At 44.5% G+C, this 21,388-nt stretch overlaps 1 protein-coding gene across 1 annotated transcript in view; it reads right to left on the minus strand.

Annotated features, from left to right (window-relative positions):
• The window catches only part of LOC144103547 (uncharacterized), a 44,183-nt gene that overhangs the window by 21,026 nt on the left and 1,769 nt on the right, over positions 1-21,388 (minus strand). Inside the window, exons 3-5 of the mRNA XM_077636240.1 lie at positions 21,174-21,227; positions 19,795-20,518; positions 18,905-18,984 (exon numbers count right to left, since the gene is read on the minus strand). Of these exons, the coding sequence (XP_077492366.1) occupies positions 18,905-18,984; positions 19,795-20,518; positions 21,174-21,227 (858 nt within the window). The remainder of the gene's footprint in view (positions 1-18,904; positions 18,985-19,794; positions 20,519-21,173; positions 21,228-21,388) is intronic.

The following is a 21,388-nucleotide window of genomic DNA, read 5'->3' on the forward strand; positions in this document are numbered from 1 at the left end:
GGATCGGAGAGACGGGGACGAAAGCTCATGGCAGTTCCACTAGAGGAGCCGTGGTCTGGGGATCACCCGTGGAAGGCTAGCCATTGTGGTTTGGTTGACGCTGTTGGGCCTGCACAATGCTCAGTGGTGGCTGGCTGGCTGCTGGGTGGACTGCTATTGAGGGCTTGGAGGGTTGCAGCCAAGGTCCTCGTCAGCTGTTCCCGCTGGCCGCTCAGGGGGAGAGGTGGTGTGCCGGTCTGGGGGAGGGAAGGTCCTGAGCCATGTCGAGGGATCGTGGGATGCAGGGCCTGCAGGGGTGGCCTGGGGGAGTCTGACATTGATTGCCTGACAGCCTGGGCATATGATTTCTCCCCTGTCCGGAGGTTCGACCGGATGGCCTTCCATGACACAGGCTCCGCAGCAGCTACAACCGCTTCTGCCGCACGTCGTTCCTCCTGCCAACAGGGGCAGGCCGGATTGTCAGCAGGATGGCCTTCGCTGTAGTTCGTGCACCGTGGTGCAGAGGCATCACAGGCACCGATCTCCTGGTGGCGTACGCAGCAGCGGCAGCGCCTGGGGTGAGTACAGGTGGCAGTCACGTATTCAAGGCGGCTTCGGCGACTGCATTGGATAGGGTGCGGCAGGGCTGGCCGTACTGGCAGTCGGAATTTGTAGAGTCACATAAGATGGTGATTGTAGCGCCCCAAAGCGGATCTGCAGGGTGGTGCCCTGGCCGCGCCGTACTCCCAGGATGGGCACTGGGGCTCCAGACCTGAAGGCAGTTCAGCCCCCCATATCAACAGGAACGCTGAGAAGATAGTCAGCCTTCCAATAGCCTCCGGGTTCAGTGGTATCGAAAGAAAAATTAAAATGCGATGTAAAAGCAGAATGGAGAAACAGCACGAAACGTCACAGAAATGAAGGAATACAGCTTTGAACATGAAAAACTGCCATGAATGGCAAAAAATAAACAGAACAGGATTATAAGTCTGAAAAAAGGAAGGGGTAGTACAAAACAAATAAAACAATTCGACACTAACTTACAAGGCAAGGTACCTCTCACCACTGGCCTGATAAAAAGAGGATGCCAATAGTTATCTAGGGGAGACTTGCTCCTTCAGTACTCTGTTTTACTGGATAGAAGCAGCAAGCTATGGTTCAACATGGCTGGCTGCAGTTCCTCTGGAATGTTTTCCCCAGGCTACTGGTACTACTGCAATTCCTGCAAAACAAGGACGCAAAACAGGCCCAGCAAAAACAAAAAGACGAAAAACGACATCAACATTGTTCAATATGGCGACTAGTCCTGCACTTTAAACTAGACCATATAGTGCAATCGAAGAGTACCATGCCTTTTTCAGTCCTGTTTAGCGGCTATTAAGACGTGGAATAAGGATTTTATACTTGTATGCCATGTGAGCATGAACAAAACGGACGACTACAATATGAAAAAAGCCTGGTGACATGCCTAACTAGTAGCTATTTCTACCAGTTTTCAGCACAAACTGCTAGCTACAGGTACTGCCATACGGATATGGTTCACCAGCTTTCACAATTAGGTCGCGATAATGCACCACGAAACAGTTCTCACATACCGCCACAGAATTCATAAAGCATCTCCATTTTTACAGCAAAGCTATAGGCTGCAAAAGATCTAAGTGTTGCATTTGCTATGCGATTACAGACATAGAAGGACGCAAAAATCCAATAAGAAATGTGAACGGGGCGATCGCCACGAACGTGCTATCTTTGCTAAGGCCTGCTACAAGAGAAATAAGGCGTGGAGAGCTAACTGGCGACCCAGTTAGTGAGATAGCCGTGGCTGAAGACATATACGTAATGAATTTGGATAAATTAATGCCAATTACAGCTTTGTGGCCTATGGGGAACCTGCGCTGCCAAGGTGGCACTGCAATTGTTCCGTTCAGTGACTCAAAACTGCTTTTGTCAGCCGCTTGAGCCACTGCAAACGCGAGAACACATTCTGCGCGATTAGATACCCGCGTTTGGCTGACAGCATTCATTGCCTAGCTTCTCTCGGCATAGCCCAGATAGCCGACACACGGCACGTGCGCCTTCGACAGAGTGCGGAGGTTCACGCCAATAAGCGCCTGAAGGTGGCACGGAAAAGTACTAAGAGTACGACCCAAAACATCTTAGGTCTCCTCGATTTGGCTGCACTTTCTGTGCCAGTTCAGAAAGTGGGACACTCTCGCACTCGATTTGACAGTGCAGCTAGTGCCACCTACACTTCGGCACTCGATTTGGCTTCGTTCTGCACGAGTTCTTCTGCACAGCTGCACTAGCCTCCTGGCGAGTTCTCTTCTCGTGAATGTAATGCAATGTGCTTGGCGCGCTCCGTAGCAGACGGCTCCGCGGCCATGCTACGGTGGCTATGCCTGTTTTAGTGAGCGGCGTTGAGACCATGGTTGAGACGGCCGCGTACCCGTGAAAGACGCGGCATCCGTGCCGGACCCTCACCAAACAGCTGAAATGACAGTGCATGTACGTGTGGGTATGCGCACGCGTCTGTGTACGCGCGTAAGTGTAAGGTGCAGATTGTGAGATGTTTTATACTACGTGGGCGATCGCAACGTTTGTGACTCGCTGCGACATCAGTACCTCCGCTTAAGACAGCGACTGGGCTTGAGGTCTCTGTCAGCCCACACCTTCGCCTGCCACTTAGCCTCTGACAGTCACGTCGCTGTCCCCGTCCACCGAAAATGAACACGATAGAGTTGAGTTCGAATAGAGATCAGGCAACTCTTGGCGGACAACCGCAGTCACTTTTCGATAGAACGGAAGCAGCCTGAATCATGCGTATGGACTGTAAAAGATCGTCTCGAGCGGTAATTTGAATAACCTCTCGAATTCATTGTTGACTCTTCAAAGTTCCCGTTGAATCAGTGACGGTCGAGCGGCCTGTGCCACTTTGCACAACGCAACGGAAAGAACGGTGTCAAATTCTTCACCACTTTTGGAATTAACAAATTTTATAGCCGCTCCACGAGATATGCCACTTCGAGCAAATTTGCACAGCGTTCAATGCGGCTAGCACAATCTCGCGCATATGTGAAAACACGCGACAAACACCAACACATGGCCGCAGCAGACGAAAGTTTCTGCACTTTCGCACACGATTTGGCCGCTGCACCGACAGCACTTGTGTCGGGCTACACTCGCGCCGCAAGAGCTGGCACTACACTGACACGGCAGTTTTATGGACTAGTGCAGAAAGTCCAGCCTAATCGAGGAGACCTCTTGCTCTTCCCGCTAGGCAGTGTGTTATGGGGCTGCAATCGGCACCGCAAACTTCAGCGCAAGGTCCCCGTTGTGTCCACTTGCCCACCGACGCTAGTGTTAAGAATAGCAGGTTTAAAGAGATGACTACGGCCGCCTTCAACAGAGCAAATTCGTATGCTATTGTGGTTGGACATTTCTGCGGCTTGCATGTTACCAGTGAAGGCGTTTACAAAACCGAATCTTTCCTGACAGTGCGGCGACATTTGCCCAAGCGCGCACTAAGACGGAGCGCGTCCTCACTAGCGCACGCTGCAAAAGTGACGTTCACCGGGTCGCACGCACTTACCCTTGCTCTGTAGGCAGCCAGATTTACTTCTGCAAAACTTCTTCAAACAGACCCACAAGACACGAAAACCGAATATGTAAACAACAAATTGAAGAACCGCAACAACAGGCAAAGAACGAAATTTGTGCGATTGTTGATGCCGCCCGCAATGCAGCTTGCATCCTGCCTGCATGTTAGGCGTGGACTTGTTTAAATATAAACATTATAAGAACCATGTAGGCAGCCTCAGTTAAGTATTAATGACGCAGCAAAGTGTGAACTGTGCACATTGTATATTTTTTTTGAAAAATGGCTGTCAGTTGCGACCTTACAGCGCGATCGAAACCAAAACCGAATTTTGATGCGGTTGGTTTCGATATCGCACTCGATGGAGCACAATCATTCAATTTTATATCCGAAATTTATAGCTGGCTGAGCTTGTACGTGCGATTATTTACTCGTTGCCACTGCGTGCTGCTTGAATAGAAATCGTGCGTGGAGAGACTTCTCCACTCTCTTGAACCTACATTCCGCCGATGCATAGCACCCAATTTTTTATTTGCTGAATGCACAGTACTAGAACCCGTCCAGCTCGCTGCTACACAAACACAGTTAACGGGCTCACTTTCAAAGCCTACAGCGCAACACACGCGGAGGAGATTGCCATTGCTCTGGCTCTCACGAATCCCAAGTCAAAACACATCATCACCGACTCGCGAGGGGCCTGTCGGAACTACGAGTTGGGCTGGGCTCCCCCGCTTGCCTGGCGCATACTGGAATATCGCTGTCGATCTGAAGATCCAACTCCACGCAACCTGATTTGTGCCCCCAGTCACCAGGGCCTCCAGGGAAACGAACAGGCTGATCAGGCCGCCCGCGCACTCTCTCCCCGGGCTATCTCCCTGTCCTTGGAAGGGTACTCCCAATCAGACAATCTGGCCATTACATTCAAACAAATCACCGATTACTACAAGGAGGAGCACCGGCGCTACCCGGCCCCTTGTAAGGGTCTGGATCGCGCTGACGAGCGCCTCCTCATCAAAATTCTCACTAACACTGTACTGTGCCCGGCGGTGCTTAAACACTTCAATACATCCTTTGATGGCACGTGCCAGTTCTGTGGGGAGGTGTCTGACACCTTCCACATGGTTTGGGCGTGTCAATTAAACCCATCTATCCCCCCCAACCCCAACCCCACCAGAGAGGACTGGGAGGCGGCCCTGCTCGGCTGTCAAGACCTGAAGAGCCAAAAGGCCTTGGTTCAACGGACGCGGGCGGCGTTGCTTGCCAATGGGGCCCCGGAATAGGGGCTCCACCTAGTACTGTGAGGGGAAAGGGCCAATAGGGTCCTACCCCAATCACCTTTCTGTAAAAATTTAATTGCTTATAAATGTTTTTCACCACCACCACCACCTACCAAGCGCAACGCATGTCACGCGTATCGTGAACTCTTTGCATGGCCAGGGCCTTTGCAACAAGGACCTGATCATGCGCAGAGTTTTAAATTATGGCCCCTTGTCCGGACTTCATTCCGGAAAACGCGAATAGGTAACGATATGCAAAGAGATCGTTTGGAGCGTACGCTTCGTTGCGGTTGTAGGCGCGCTAACGTTCTGCTTCGGCAATTGTTATGGATTTCGGCGCATTCGTTGCTGTGAAAAGGCGTTAGTTGTACCCTAGGGTGCGAGCTCTGTCCCCTTTTCATCAACTTATAGAAACCTCCGTACAGAAACTTCCCTTAAAGAAATTATTATCCTGGGCGCAGTCTAATTTAGAGTAATAATTAAAGACCAAACATCGCTGACAAGAATTAGCACACGTGTTGTCTTGCGTTGACTTTTATAACGTACGTATAAGCGACGACTATCACGCCCCAATCAAATGATATAAATTGTTTACCTTTAAGAAACCTCTGAGGTATTTAAAATCTCAGTTTGTTAGCATTTCTTATAAAAATCTAAAAACACAAGACATGCATGTCCGCAAGTGCACTTTCTCCAATGAGCAAATTTACACGAGTGAAAATATCGGAAGACACTGGAAAGTGTTTTTTTTTTGCACATGAGCATAAAATACGATATAATGCCTCAGAGCATGAATTTGGGCTAGGTGTAATGGAGGATGCAGTAATGGTTAAAATAATGAACAAAGGCTAGCCGATTTCATAAAGTCCAGTAATGAACGATGGTGTATGGTTCCTGCGTCCAGGCTATATATGAAGCAGGGTTGCTCAGTATAAAGACCCGCTACCTTCAGGTGCCTGATCCTTGTAGGCTAAATTGCGAGCTGTGCAGTCCCAACACAGCAAATGGTGAATGTCGGCTTCAATGTCCTCACGTTTACAAATTGGACACCCAGGCCAAGGAAAAAAACCTCGACACCAAGGCCACTTCAGAGTGAATCCATGCCTTTTCAACAATAACATACTTAGAGACCAGTGCAGTGCCTTTTATTTTATTTTGCTCAATTAATATCTGAAATGTAACTTTGCAAGCACTGTTCTGAACATGTTATTGATTTATGAAAGATTTTTTAAATTGGGAATTTCAATCTTCTTGAGCGGCTTTGGCACTTAATTATTGTGACCTCTGCATCATTTTTACAGTGATCACAGGTGCATTCCTCCATGCTTCACATTTAATGGGATTCAATATATGTTTTACACCGTTTTCTTACTTGAGTAACTTTAATAACAACAAGCACCAAGAGATTTCAACATGAAAACTTAATAAGTAAATTATTTATACTTCTATTTCTTTTTGATGCCCAATTAATCATATGACCTAAATCCTGCTTTGCAGTTCTTTTCTTCGCTCTCTCTCCTTCTGCTACAGATCAAAGGCATCTGTTTTATCTCATTTCTCACTTGAAGGATTTTTAAACGTAATTTTTCCATATATTGTCTATGGTTTGGTGAACTGAGGCGTTAATTTTTGATTATTTCTGTATTTTGGCGGTTCTCTTCGATTATCATTCCAAGGATTCGGATGGAACGCACTTGTCTAATTACTTTTCCTTGCACTTGCATGCTTATGTTGGCTGGCGGGAGGCTGGATTTCTGTCCTCTAGGAATGTCTCTTTTAATTAGGAGTTCCGATTTGGGATGAGAACATTCAAGTCCTACCGCTTTAATGTAGGCTTCTATGGTAACGACGGCCCTTTGTGGGGTCTCTTCTATCTCCCCATCATTCCCCTTCGTAATCCAGAAGGTAATATCGTCGGCATAGAAAGTGTGTCCGAGATCAGTGATGGCCTCGAGGTGTTTCGGTAGTTCTATGAGGGCCAGGTTAAATAAGAACGGCGAGAGTACCGAGCTCTGTAGGGTCCCCCGACAGCCCATGCGTTTAGGATCCGAGATGACCCCACTGAGCGATATCTCTGCCGTCCTTTGGTCCAGAAATGATTCACTGTAATTCAAGGTTCTGAATCCTGGATTTAGCCTTAATAGGTTAGTGAGGATGGCCTCGTGTGACACGTTGTCAAAGGCCTTAATTGTTTAAGTCTAATCCGAGGATAGCTCTCGTGTTCTTGCTTTTGGGGATGAATGTCGTCAACTTGCCCGTTCCTTCACGTCTGAAGCCCAGCAGCACCACAAAAGCATCCGTTACCCATCTGCTCTTGTTCCGCCTTACCCTACTGACTCCTTGGTCTTGCTGTGGATCCCGTCTTCCAGTCCCGGCCTCTCCTCGAAGCTCGTAAGCCAGTATCAATCAAGGGCCTTATCGCATCATCCAGCAAACCTCTCCTTTAAATTACCTCACCGAGCCCCTCCAACCGTCCCCGGATCACCGTCACCATGGCTGCGAAATTGTCCACGTCGATCGCCTTAAATTGTACTATGATCCCCTCATCGTCGCCTCTTCATAAAACGCCCGTCTGTATACTCCCAGCCGCCAGGATGGCTTCTTTCGCCCAGGGGGTTGTTGTTGGACAGAAATGAGGCTTTGGAAGTGCCAGCGGCCGGTGACAAAAGAAGATGACGACACAATGTGGGTGTTGTTGAAGAAGCCGACGACGTGCCGAATGCTAAAGACGCTTCTGTGTCGTGCCCTTACCGGATTCCTGGTTTCTGAAGGACCTCTTGGTTGAAGGCCAGTTGACGTCTTATACTACAATATATATATATATATATATATATATATATATATATATATATATATATATATATATATAGCCTAAAGTACATTGCTTAAATTAATATTTTATGATTCGAATAGTGATGGGGTCAGCATATGGAGCAAGACGTGGCTGGGCAAGTCATTCCAGTCTTTCATAGCGCACACAACAAATGAAAACAGATGTGCACATGTGGGGGCAGGCGTAGGACATGTGCGGTCTTTTCATGGATCATGCGGCTGAAGCTGCTGTAGACAGGGATGATAACATACTCATGCAGAACTTGATAATAGCATTTGTAGTACAGACAAAGTTTTTCGATGTGACCTGTGAGTTAAATTTGTGAGAAGAGCATTGCGTTTTAATTTGGGAACACTTCATGATAAGAATAAGCAGAGAAGATTAACTATAGCGAAACAGTTTTGTGTTGCTTTAGTGTATTGGAAAGATTATTTTGATTAGAGTCTCACAGTGTGCATGCACACTTGTTTTGGCCGTACAACTGCTGCATAGGCTAAAGATTTCAACAATGGTAGTTGAAAGAAGCGTAAAGGATTGGGCAAGTTGGTCAGACATGCTTAACGGAATAATGGCGCAGATCAAGTGACAGGTGCAGATCAAGTACTCTCTTGCTGTCCTGTCACTTGATCTGCGCCATTATTCCGTTCAGTAAGGTAGTTGAAAGCTTACATAGTATAGAGCTTAATTTGTAGAGTAGCATTTGCAGAAAACATTCACTCTTTATTGATATGTGCTGAGCTTGTGCAGGACAACGATCACCTTTCTCACTGCCACTGATTCCAACCTTGCTCGGAAAAAGGCCTTGTGGTAGAGCCTCCGCCTCGCATTCGGGAGGTGCTGGGGATCGACCCCAGTGCCACCGGGGACCCGCCAGTTTTCTAATTGCAAGCCGATTTGTGGCCCTTTTTTATTGTTTACTGCCACAGCACTTCCAATGTAGCTTGCTAATTTTGTAGTATCAGCATAAAATGCAGATTCTTCATATTTTTTGCTTCCTAAATATTCTTGCAACAAATAAGTTTTCAATATACGAGCTAGGTTGCGGTCAAGTACAGCACCAGGGTGACTATTCTGTTCTGGTGAGTAAGTGCACTCTCGGTTCTAGTCACTGAGATCATGCAGGCCACACACGAGACCTGGTTATGCAATTCTATCGACATGTAGAGTTTATTCTGTAATTTTTTAAACACGGTGGAGAATTTCACGACACTGGGATTCGAACCTTTGTCTTTTTGCATGTGAGTCCGATGCTCTGCCTCTATGCCATTGTTGTCCTTCTTCCTAGTCAAAATCAAGAGGAAGCAATAAGACTGGGCAAGACATGTAATGGAAAGGCAAGATAACCGATGGCCTTTAAGGGTAACAGACTGGACTCCAAGTGAAGGGAAGCATAGCAGGGGCAGCAAAAAGTCAGGTGTACGATGAGATTAAGAAGTTTGCCGAGTTAGCGTGATGACAGCTGGCACAGGATAGGGTTAATTAGAGTCTCAGATATGAAAGAGGCATTTTTCGTGCCGTGGGAGTAGTCAGGCTGATGATGATGAAATATTCCTGTAATATATGTTTGACCGTTGTTTATTTCTTCTGAAAATGTGTTAATGTGAGTTATGTGCCATTTGCACAGTTTCCAGAAAGGCTGTGTGAGCAGCCAAAACAGTTGGAGAAGCAACCGCTGGCCTGGCTTGGCAGGTGGGCGAGTTGTGCAGATTCTCAGAGATGCCATTTTGTTTTCTTGCTAAAATTAAAGCCAAAGGGAAAGCCACCACTCCACTAAGTAAAACATGTTAAAATGTGGCAGTAACCTTCAAAACAGGTGAAGAACTCCTTAAGCCACACTTTCGGTCGCTTCCTCACCTAGCAGGTGAAGCAGTCTGTCGGATCAGATACTTGGCTCTCATCTTCAAAATTGTACTCACAGCGAACAGCAGTTTCTTATTAATTTCAGATAATGCAGACAATTACTAATGTTTGTTAATATCTCAAAGAACATATACTACAGTAATTGCTGCCTTGTGGGAGCTGTTTGCATATAATTAGGTCAGTAGCTTACATGCAGGAATTTTTTCAATCCCTCATATAATTAAATACAGAAGTATCTGTGGATACTGACATCAGTTATGTGAAAATTAGGAGTTTGTTATAACATACAAGTTATCTTGGCTCTGATGCATCACACTAATTCATCAAAGACACATTCCAATTAGCATTTTTCATCGCAACAATCAGTTTTACAATGAAAACTCGCTGCTGCCTTGCAGTTTTCATTCTATTTTTAATTTAAAATGGGATACGTTCAGAAGATAGCACGGCACAGGGGGGGAACAGAATTACCAGTAGCAAACACAGGAAACTCTGCCTACGGTCTACTAAACTTATGTGGTCATCTTTGTTAGCTTACCAGAAAATAAAATCTAGCAGACTGCTGCAATTTTTTCTGCTGCAGCATCAAGTCTTTCTCACATCTGTTGAAGATGAACTGCGAGTTTTCCATGTAGCCCTCCTAACCACCTTTTCTCTGTTTGATGCCATTAAAGTTTTGAAAGCAACGTTTACAGGACGGGATGCTCTTCTTGAAACACAAATATTGTTGGCTTGATGGTGGGAAGCATATTGAGTTCCTTCTTTGCATCCTTTGTTCTTTTATGATTTCTTTGCAGGCACACGCTGACAGCAGCATATTACTATTAGACTGCATTCATAGCCCAATTCTCATCGTTCCACTTTTCTCATTCATTGTTGCTTAGATTGATGCACCACGCCCATGGTTATAGTTTTCATGTCCTTTAAGTAGTGCCTTCCTCATCAGGAGGCTCATTGACTTTGCCATGCGTTAGGAGGATGTATGTAGATTGACAATTAAACCAGCGTGCAGTTCTTCCTGGAGCCCAAGCGGATGCAGACTGGCTGCTTTATTGTCCGTTACTCCAGCTGTTTTAACTGTCCATTTGGGGTTGTTATTATTTTGCCCTTTTATGTTTTTTGGGCACGGAGGAAAGACTCAAAGGATAAATTAAGCGTATCAGAAGGTGTGCTCTTAGCCTGTGCATCTTGCATGGTCAAAGGTCTCCGAATAAAATAGCAGTGTTTAGGGCCACTCTGTTGCATTGCGTAAGGTGAACAATAATGTGGCGGCTTCAGTGTGACTTCATGGAAGCATGGTGACTTGTATAAGGATTGATGAACATTTTTGCTTCCTTTTTTTGACTCTAACTACTTGCACAGCACAACGAAGGCCTCTCCCACTGACCTCCAGTCAACCTTGTGGTTTGTCAGCATGAGCCACATCATCCTGGCAAACTACCTACCTCCTCATCTAACCAAACTCATTGCCATCCACTAGTACGTTTCGCTTCATTCAGGATAAGAACCTTGTGTAGTATGACCCAGAAGCTTGAAGAAATGTCTGGAAAACACACTACTTGTGCTTTTAATATTCTTTAGTTCTTTCAACTGTAAGTTTTTAGAATTGAACAGAAGAAGCTTTTACTTCCGGCTCCCTTATGCAGTGTCATTGGGTTATCAAATACAAAAGAAATGTTCTTGCAGTGGGTCTTTGTGACATATAGTCATATATTATTGGCGTGTGTAAATAGTGAAATTTTAAACTACAGATTGAATATGAACATCAAGAAAAAATTCCTTCGAATATATCGCATCGAATATTGCATATCTGTTTAGTAAAAAAAATTTCAGGAATGAATCAACTATGTATGGACATCGCAACCCAAGAAAACAAAGTCAGAGTAACTCAGCACCATGCAAAAAAAACAAGCAACGTGCACAGCAATGTATACTTCTTGATCAGGAAACATATAACAGTATGCAACCTGTAATGTACGTGATCATGCTCAATAAGTGAAAAATGAAATCCATGAACTGACACTTAAGTGGCCACTAATTAATAGCATGATGGGCGGTAAAAGCTTCCTATCTCGTATTTCAGGACACCAGAAGAAATTCCAGAACAACACTATGGTCGCCACATCAAAGGCTGCCTTTCCCCCTCCCCTCCCTTTTTCATTAAAATAACTGCCAAAAATGCGGTGACAGGTTGTGAGGACACTCCATGTCCCAAACAGCGAACAGCAAGTGATTGGCATGCTGAAAGAACAAAGTGGACGCAAAAGAGGGAAACGCACCCTGGCATGAAAACTGTGAGAATGCCAGTATGAAGCGACTGTGGCTCAACTCAGGATATACAGAGTGAAAGCTCTGTCAGAAAGCACTGCAATTATATTAGCGAGAGGAAATCCCGGCCGTGATGCATCATGTGCCACAAGTGTAAGGTCGAGCTTCCGCTAAGCGCAAGAGAAAATCACGTGACACATAACATGCCACTACTGGCGAGGAGAAACGGCCGAGCAGCAGCCAGCAAAGCGGCGAACGTGACTGCGAAGCGCGCAGCTGTGGTGTCGGCAAGTCACATGGCACGATGGTACAGCCACGAGGAGCGCCTCCTGTTAGAGGTCAAATCAAGAGGCAGTTGACCTTCAGATTCAGCATGGGTGGAGTAGAGCCTTTCACTCTATTGTAGGATACAACTTAAAAATTCGTTTGAGGCACTTAGATTTCTCTTAACTGCGGGAGGGCGAAAGCCGTTTGCGACTCATTGCACTGATTTGAATTTTCAGCACTTTTTTAAGCGAAATTTATTGCCTCAGGGCATATCAATGATGGGTGAAGGTGTGATGAATGATGTAATAGTGATTGAATGAATGAAAAAAGGCTAGCTGATTTGATAAAATTCAGTAGAGAAGGATGCTACGGTCCCTGCGTCCAGGCAATGTATGAAGCAGGGTTGCTTGGTGAAAGACCCGCTTCCTTCAGGTGCCGGATCCTTGTAGGCTTGAGAGCTGGGCAGTCTCACAGTAAGTGATGAATGTCGGCTTCAATGTCCTTGTCTTTACATATTGGACACCCTGGCCAAGGAAACAAATCTCGGCACTGAGACCACTTCCAAGTGACGGCAGGTGTGAGGGCAACCCCGATCCGTATCCTCCTAAGCGCAACCTCCACTGCACGGGTAATAATAATAATAATAATAATAGGCGCACGGGTAAGACCGCGGGGGAGGGTTACGGCACACGGAAGAGTTCCGTGTGCGGTTCCTTTCTTGATGAAAGGAGGGTAAAGTTGTCCAAATGAAGGAGCCGAGGCAGTTATGAGTCTGGATTCGCAAGGCGGGTCGCTAAGTCTGCCTGCGTGGCTGGAGGTCAGCAGATCTAGGCCTGTGGGACCCACTCAATACGTACTGCCTGCAGGATGCGTGCCGCGAGCAGGTGGATGTCCTGACTTATATCTTTGGACAGCGGCTAACACGTCGCAGGAACTGGACAACTTGAAGGGCATCAGTGCGGAAGACAACGTGGGCCGCAGGGAGCAGAGTGCTTCTTGAACTGCAACGAGCTCAGTACAAAAGGACAAAGGGGGTTCCGTAAGCTGAAACCTAGAGGTTTGATTTAGGGCAAGTCTGCATGGGCAGTATATTGCTGTTGTTGCTGCGCAGGCTTGTATGCTTGCAGACAACAATGGATCCTTCACGCAGGCTAGCATCTTGTTGCTCAAATTTCTGGCAAAGCAACGATGCCGAGTTAGCAGATGTTGGTCGGCGATTATCTGTTGCCTTGTTGTCACTGAGCTGTACAAACTTCTAGTGGGGGAAGAACTGGCATTGGCGGCAGAAGAATTGAGTGTGACGTTGCATAATTAAGTCCTCAGTCCATGCGTGGAGTGCAATAGACTGGCCTTAAGGCTGCGTGCATCACGGCGCTGCTGCACCAGCTCGTGAATAGTTTTGAGCTGCGCATTCTCTTGTAAAGCTATGACTGGTGTGATGCGTGTGAGGCACGTAATGGTCCTCATAGCCTCTCGGTTCACGGCTTCAAGGTGATCCCATGCATAGGGCTCTTGTAGGATGTTGAAACTGGGCTTGATAAACAATACGTGGCTGCAGAACTGCCCTCACCAATTGCCGTGCAACGAACGAGCTTGCGCCACCCGTTTTAGGAGCAATTCTTCTAATCAAGCCCAAAGTCTAAATAGCTTGCCTTTTTGCAATTGAGAAAGCCATGTAGTCGCTGATTCTATTAAGCCAAGGATTCTTACACTCGGACTTTCCTGTAGTGGAGTGCCTAAGCAAAGACGGATTGGACTTGCAGCAAGTTTACGGCATCCCCAGCGGTTCGCAACCGCCGTGTATGTTGTTTTATGCACGGATAGCTGAAGCCCAATGAACAATGTATAATTAGAGATAACATTAATTGCATAATTAAAGGTAACAGAGGCAGACTGAAGGGCAGCCTCCTGTGTACGGAGATCTTGGTGAGTAGTACTCCACACTTAAATTTACGACGGAGGAGAAGAGCAGCGGGTGCAAGTATGGCAGGGAGATCACGTGACATCACAAGGTCACGTGACCTAATATGTAGCGGACGTACGCAAGTATGAGCCATTAAAGGCTATCACCTTAAAAACAGCAGTTGCTGACACTGGGCCATGATCAACGGCACTTTGTATTACTCCGCTGGCCAAACTATTAACAGTAAATGAAATCGGCTTTTTAATCTTTAACTTTTTAAATGAGCCTGGTATCGATTCTACAGATTATTTTTTTCTGGTGATCAGTTTCTTGTTTAGATAACGAGAAAACTGTTAACTACGAACTACTTTTTTGTCGTGTAAGAATTTTGTATGGTGGTCTTGAATGTGGGCAGAGCTTCACTGCAGACTTAAGTTGTATTCGGCCATAAAACAAACTTTATCAGTGACAAGCGAGTCAGGGTCTAAAAGCGGTGTAGCCGTAGACTATAGTAGCAAATGTCAGAAACCATAATTATGGGTCTAGGCTATTTTTTTGTCTAGCAACAAGGGCCCTCCTATCATTGGCATGCCTTCAGCTATGCACGTCAGAGGTGCACGGTCTGCAATGCACCATGCAATAGGTGGGATGTTCACGCTGCTGCCTGCACTGTCAGTGTTCCACAAGTAAGCCTTCTCATTCCAGATGAAAATGGAAGCAGGCATTCCAGCTGGAAATCGAATTTTCCGGTTGGATTTGCAGCTGGTTTCCCAAAATTCAACTGGAGTTGGCATTTTACAACCGGAAACACAAGCACAGTTTGTGCAAACGCAGTGTCAGGCCATAGCGATAGAGAGGCATCCATCCCCAGCAGCGGAACACAGAGCGCTTCTCTGTGCAGAGCTTGTGCAGGAGAAATGAGAGTGATGAAGGAATTCACCAGGTATTTGTAGGTATTGAGCTGCTTATGAGGGGAATTATTTGAATCAGAACAGCACCAGCAGCAAGGTTATTCAGAAGAGAGGGGTAAGTAGATGGTGTAATGTCAGATGAGCAGAGAGACTTCAAACATGAAACAAAAGGATTAGTAAGGGAACAATTCTGAAAGTAAATAATGATTGACATCTTCACTCAACACACACCATATGAACAAGTTTAAAGTGGTGATAGCCCAACTTTTTGAAAGTAGAAAGAAAATCTGCCATGCCCTATGAGTAAAGTAATTAGAGGATTCATAGTTAAACGGATGGAAGGAATATTGAGCGTATTAGGGATTCAGTTAAATAATTCTGTGCCGCCATTATTCTCTTGCCAATGAGTTCGGCATAGAAGAAGTGAATAATGGTGTAAAGGGGAACGCACGCAACAGTGTGAAAGGGCAGAAGTGTGTGAATCGCTATATTGCCCATCATTACCAGCAGCCTGGCCGGCTACCTCATTTGCAAAAATTCTAGGGTGACCCCAGATATCAAATAAAAGAAGTGGACAAGAGAAGAAAGCGATAGAGATCTTTCCAAATGGAAATTATTGTTGGGAGTAAATGAAGTAACTGAAGACAGGGCAGAAAGCAGAAATAGAGAAACAGCGTATAGATTAAAATGGGCATAGAATTAAGGAGGGTAGCTAGAAAAGTTATCCCTGGCTGCTTCTGGCTTGTCTAGGGTTGTAATACTGTTTGAATCTCTTTTGCCTGCATTTTTCCAATCAGTAACAATGCATGGCTCTTTGACCCTGCCTTTAGACAAAAGGCTGCTGTGCAGCCGAAGCCGTGTGGCAGTTTGTAGTGCCACTCCATTAGTAGAGGTTACTAGTTTTAACAACCTGCCCATGTTTGTCTCAAAGGTGAAGCATCAATATGCCCATAGGAGGCCAAACAAAATAACAGGCTTGGGAACATGCAGTACCTGGTGCACGTTATTTCAATTAGCAGAAACGTAATATTTCACCAGTGGCAGTCACCATTGTAAATTAACCACATATTGCTTTACATACTGTGCAACAGGCCAAATGTTATGATTTTATATCCCTGGCTTTTTTACTCTGCAGTAGACATTAGACAAAGTGTCGCACTAACTGCAGTCCCTTCTCAAGTTGCATGTGTGTTCTATCTTTTTGGTGCAACTGATGGGTTGATAAGTAGGTTAACAAACTGATTTACTACAGTGTCAGTTGCATGCATCATAATAATTTCAAGATCAAATGGATGTGTTTCTTACAAGTAACCATATTTGACAGTGACTGTGTTGAATTATGATGAAAACCTATTTAATAGGGATTTGTCAAAAATGCAATGAAAGATTAGTGAAATTTGACCTTTTCTTTTTCTGGGATGTGCTGTGTATCGTTCAAACATCTGTACTGCATTTTGGGAATCTATTTATGTTTAGGCCAGCAAGAGGTGCAGGCAGAAAATTCTCGACGACACTAGTGAATCGGAAGATGAGTCTGTTGTGTCTTCACATGGATTGAAAAATGCAGTGAACGAGCTGAAGTACTGGAAACAACGGTACCGTCTCGAACAAGAGCACACTGCTTGCCTGAAGAGGGAACTTGGCTTCTTTAAAAGCAGAGTTAATTGAGCTGCAGTTGAGTTCACGTAAGTTTATTGCTTTGCGTCTGCTGTGCTAGTCCAGAATTCTAATACTAAAACCATAAACAGAAGACATTCAGAATAAAACAGTGAAAAATGTTTTTTCCTTATTTTGTTCAGTTTTGCACATGAACGTAAAACATCATTTGTGGTGGCACTTTCCCCTCAAATGTTGGTCTTTTTTTTTTAAAGAATAAAACCATATATATAAACGCGCGTACACAGTAGTATTCAAAAGCGACACAAAAATACTTCAATGAATGACTTCTATAAAAAAGAGCGCTGGTATGTACATTGTCAGGCATTCATGCCTTTATAGGCAGAACAAGTGCTGCGCCTTTTATTTTGTTCTGCTCAATAAATAATCCAATTCGAAACTTTGCAAGCAATCTTCTAAACATATTATTGATTTAGGATTTATTTATACTCTAATCTGGTATTTAAATTAATCTAGACGGGCTTCTGACACTTATTGTGTGGTATCCATCATTTTTGTAGTGATCACAAGTTTATCTGATAGTATATTCCTCCATGCTTCACCTTTAATGTGATTCAATATATGCTTTAGTTTTCTTGTTTGATTGAGTAACTTAAATAACAACAAACGTCAAGAACATTCAGCATCAAAAATGAATAATAAGCAACTTATTTCAACTTCTATTTCTTTGTGATGACCAAGTAATCATATGACCCAAGTCCCGCACTCAAGTTCTAATCCTTGCACTCTCCCTCTCTGCATGATCAAAATAACATCCCTGTCAGTGAAAATGAAGTTGGTCTCAATTTACTTCAGCACTGACTTGGATCTTTAAACCTTTTTTTCTATATATACACAAAATGACTTCAATGAATCATTTTCGGTGTGACCATGACTTCCATTCTTTCATGACTTGGTTTTACTTGGTGTATCTTAAGATTTACTTCAATTATCCTTTAGATTGCAATTTATTTTTATTTTTTTCTTACTACCTCAAAGGTCTTTTGACGGGGTATTACATGAGAGAGCAGGTTACAGAGCCTAACAATGCTTCAGTCGATGATTGGAATACTCAAGGGTCACTATGGAGCACAACGTGGCTGGGAAATTCATTCCATTCTTTCGCAGTGTGCACAAAAATGAAGACAGATGTGTAGATATGCGGGCAGGTGCAAGATAGGTGGTCTTTCCATGGTTTGTGCGGATGGAGGTGTGGTAGACAGGGATGATTATAGACTCGTGCAGAACAAAAAAAAATAAATTTGTGATTAGTTTTGCGATATGATGTCGGTTAGTTAAAGGAATATAGACACCTAATTTTGATGCCATGTATCCTTCTCTACAATATTGTGGAAGACACTACTACGCATGAATCACCATGTGAAATTTGCCAACGACTGCTAAATAATTTATAACGCAATTTTTTCTGTCGTGCTTTTTCAGTTTCGGTTTCAATAGCCGAACGATGGCTGTGACGTCAGAGTGCTTTTTTTGTCTCGTGAGGCATGGGAAAACGTTCATATATTAATCGCTTGTTCAAAATTTTAATTACCTGCAGTGCTGAAGCCAGCCTTCCTCAAGAGCCGGAACAACAAAGAATGTGGAAACATCGATTATATGGACGTTTGATACGTTGACGTCAGCGTTCATTCGGTTGTTGAAACCGAAACAGCAGAAGAAATGTGATTATAAATTATTTAGCGGTCGCAGGTGAATATGAGGTGGTAATCCATGTTTAATAAAGCCTTACGCATCATTGCAAGAAAAACACACTCACCCAAAATTTAGCTTTCTATACTCCTTTATGTTTGTGAGATGACCACTGCTGCATTTTAGTTCCATAACACTTTTATGCTAAGAATAAGCAGAGAAGATCAACCTAACGGCGTGGTTTTGTATTGCTTCTAATGTATTATAAATGTTGTTTTTATTACAGTGCCAAACAGCCCATGCATACTCTAGTTTGGGCAGCACAAACGTTACATAGGCTAATGATTTCAACGATGGCGGTTAAAAGCTTACAGAGTATAGAGCTTATAGAGTACCATTTGTAAGGAACGGCCACTCTTCATTTCCTTGTGCTGAGCTTGTGCAGCACATGGATCTGCCTTCTCACTGCCACTGATTCCAACTTCGCTCGAAACCCAGCAAAATTTGTGATGTCGATCTGTTGTGGCTCTTATGTTGTGTATATGATGTCTCCGAATAGTGGTGGAACTGTATTTGTATGGTGAAGTGAGGGGAGTATGCTCAGAGAATCTGTGGAAATGATGCTGTTCTCGGTGTTATCATTTATTATTTTTCTACAGCCACAGAGAAAAAGTAACACTCCACAGTGAAGATGGACACACACACCGAGATAGCTGTACTGTTTTTTCCAATTGTCCTGTACCACGGCACTTCCAATGTAGCATGCCACTTTTGAACCATTGGCACTAAGCAATTTCACACATATGAGCCAAGTTGCGAGCTTTACAATGCACTACAAGAATACAATGTTTTTCACAGGCATTAGTCACACTATTTTTTGTTTTAGCAGCCACGATCCTTGCAGCTTATCATGAACACCTTATGTAAATAGAGAAGGTTTTATCAAGTAGCATCAGCATAACAAAGAAGCTAGTCTAATGTGAAATGGTCACAAACAGCTGGTATTCTGACAGATGAGACAGATTAAAAATGGTATAAAAACAGTGCTCCACAAATATAATGCCATATATATCCAGCAGAGACAGCGCTCTGAGAAATGGTTGTGAACTCTTTAGTTAGCTCTCGTTTCAAACTGTCAACTCATAAAGCCAACAAACTAACACACACATCAATCTGAGGTTGGACACCTGCTTTTCCTCACTTATTTATGCCACTAACACAGCTGGAACAAATACAAAATGATTCACACAACAGCAAGTTTCCTCAATTGTCAGACAAACATTTATAGGTTCAGTGATATACATGAGTGAATTTATATTGATTGTCACAAAAAGTAACCCACTCAGGCTTCAAGATTAAAAGGAATCGTTTCACACACTTTTAGACCCCCAAATTTCATTGAGGCAAGCTGAAAAACGGCAGCAGCGATAAATATTGGATATAAAGTTTTTGAAAGTCTCGTCAAAAGTAAGTGACGTCATTCATGAATGCTGCGATTTTGCTGTTTTTCATTCAAGTTTGTGAGCTTAGCAGACTCTTGTTTCTTGTACAGGAAAGACTGAACAACATTGGCTTGGGGCATTAGGAACCAATGCTAGTCCTTGTGTCTCTTCTCCTTGTGGTTGGTTAAATATTTCTTCCGACTGAATGTCTTTTGGCACAAGTCACACTGGTAGGGCTTTTCTCCCTTATGGGCCCTCTCATGCCTCCCAAGGGCTAAACGCGTCGCAAAAGCCATGGGGCAGAGCTGGCACTGAAACGGCTTTTCACCTGTGTGAGTACGGATGTGTGCCACCAGGTTTTGCTTGAGTGCAAAGGTGCGACCACAATGTTCACAACAGTAAGGACGCTCGCCTGTGTGTGTGCGCTGATGTCTCAAGAGGCTGGCTTGATGTGTAAAGCTGTTATCGCATTGCAGACAATGGTAAGGTCGTTCCCCAGTGTGAGTGCGCACGTGCGTCTTCAGAGTGGCCATTTGTGTAAAGCTGCTACCACATTCGTCACAACGATAAGGATGCTCGCCCGTGTGAGTGCGCTCGTGTGCCTTCAGATTGCTCTTTTGTGCAAAGCTGCTTCCACAGTCATTACATTGGTATGGGCGGTCGCCGTTATGGACTCGGAGATGCGCCACTAGCTGCGATCTGTGTTTGAATTCCTTTCTGCAGTCGGTGCATTCGTGCAGCTTCTTTCCTGTGGGTTTACCCCGGTGGTTACCCATGCCGGAAGGAGTAGACTTCATGCAGTGGCTCACAGGGCGCCTTTCAGGGGATGAATCTTGCACGACAGGTGCTCCGTGGGAGCCCTGGGTGACAGCTGAACCTGTGTTGTAGAGGCAGAATACTTTAAATAAAATGCCAGAACCAACAATCCACACTTCACTTGGAGTTAGGAAAAAAGTTTAATGTGGAGGGTGCACTCAATAGCTGTGGATGTTGACCAAAAGTTTTATTCAACAAATCGGCTCTAAGGAGAGTTCAGGCCTAAAACAAGATGTCTCTACAGTAAATTCTGCACGCACTCAAAAAACACATTCAGGCTGCAAGAAAAGTTATTGCCACCAAAAAAAAGGGCAGCCTTTCAATCCATCCAAACTTGATGCATTTGATCACTGAACTTACATTATTGGCATCATGACCAACATTGTCCAAAGTCCAACCACGTGGGCCATATAACTGAACAAGTGGCAGTCAACTATGCTTAGGCCAATGCGCAATGCCATTTTTTGTTTTATTAGCTCCTCAGATAAAGTCTAAGGAGGCCAAGGCTAAAGTCTAAAAACCTGACAAGGCCTTGGTCCCTTATATAATTTCTTGCATCAATAAACAGAGATCACAGCAGTGACAGTTCGGTGAGTACTTCACATATCACTGTCACTCACCACAGTTCAGTAAATTGAAGCTTCTGTATCTTTCAAACTGGTCTTTCAAAGACACCCTTCAGGAAACATATATGGAGAAAAAGTGCCGATTCTAACCTGGCAAGTTCTGTCCAGAGGAAACACCATGCTTGCGGTCCCTGGAGCTCAGGCCTGCATGTGAAAAGCAGATTACATCCACTGACACAAAAGATTCTCTTCAGTGCAGTTAGAGCATATTATATTTACTCGTTTAATACCTGCGCCTTGAATTTTAGGAGAAGTGAAGAAAGAAAAAGCTGTCTTGATCGAATTTCACAATGCACTTCTAAATA

This window comes from Amblyomma americanum, chromosome 9, assembly GCF_052857255.1.
Source record: "Amblyomma americanum isolate KBUSLIRL-KWMA chromosome 9, ASM5285725v1, whole genome shotgun sequence".
NCBI lineage: Eukaryota > Metazoa > Arthropoda > Arachnida > Ixodida > Ixodidae > Amblyomma > Amblyomma americanum.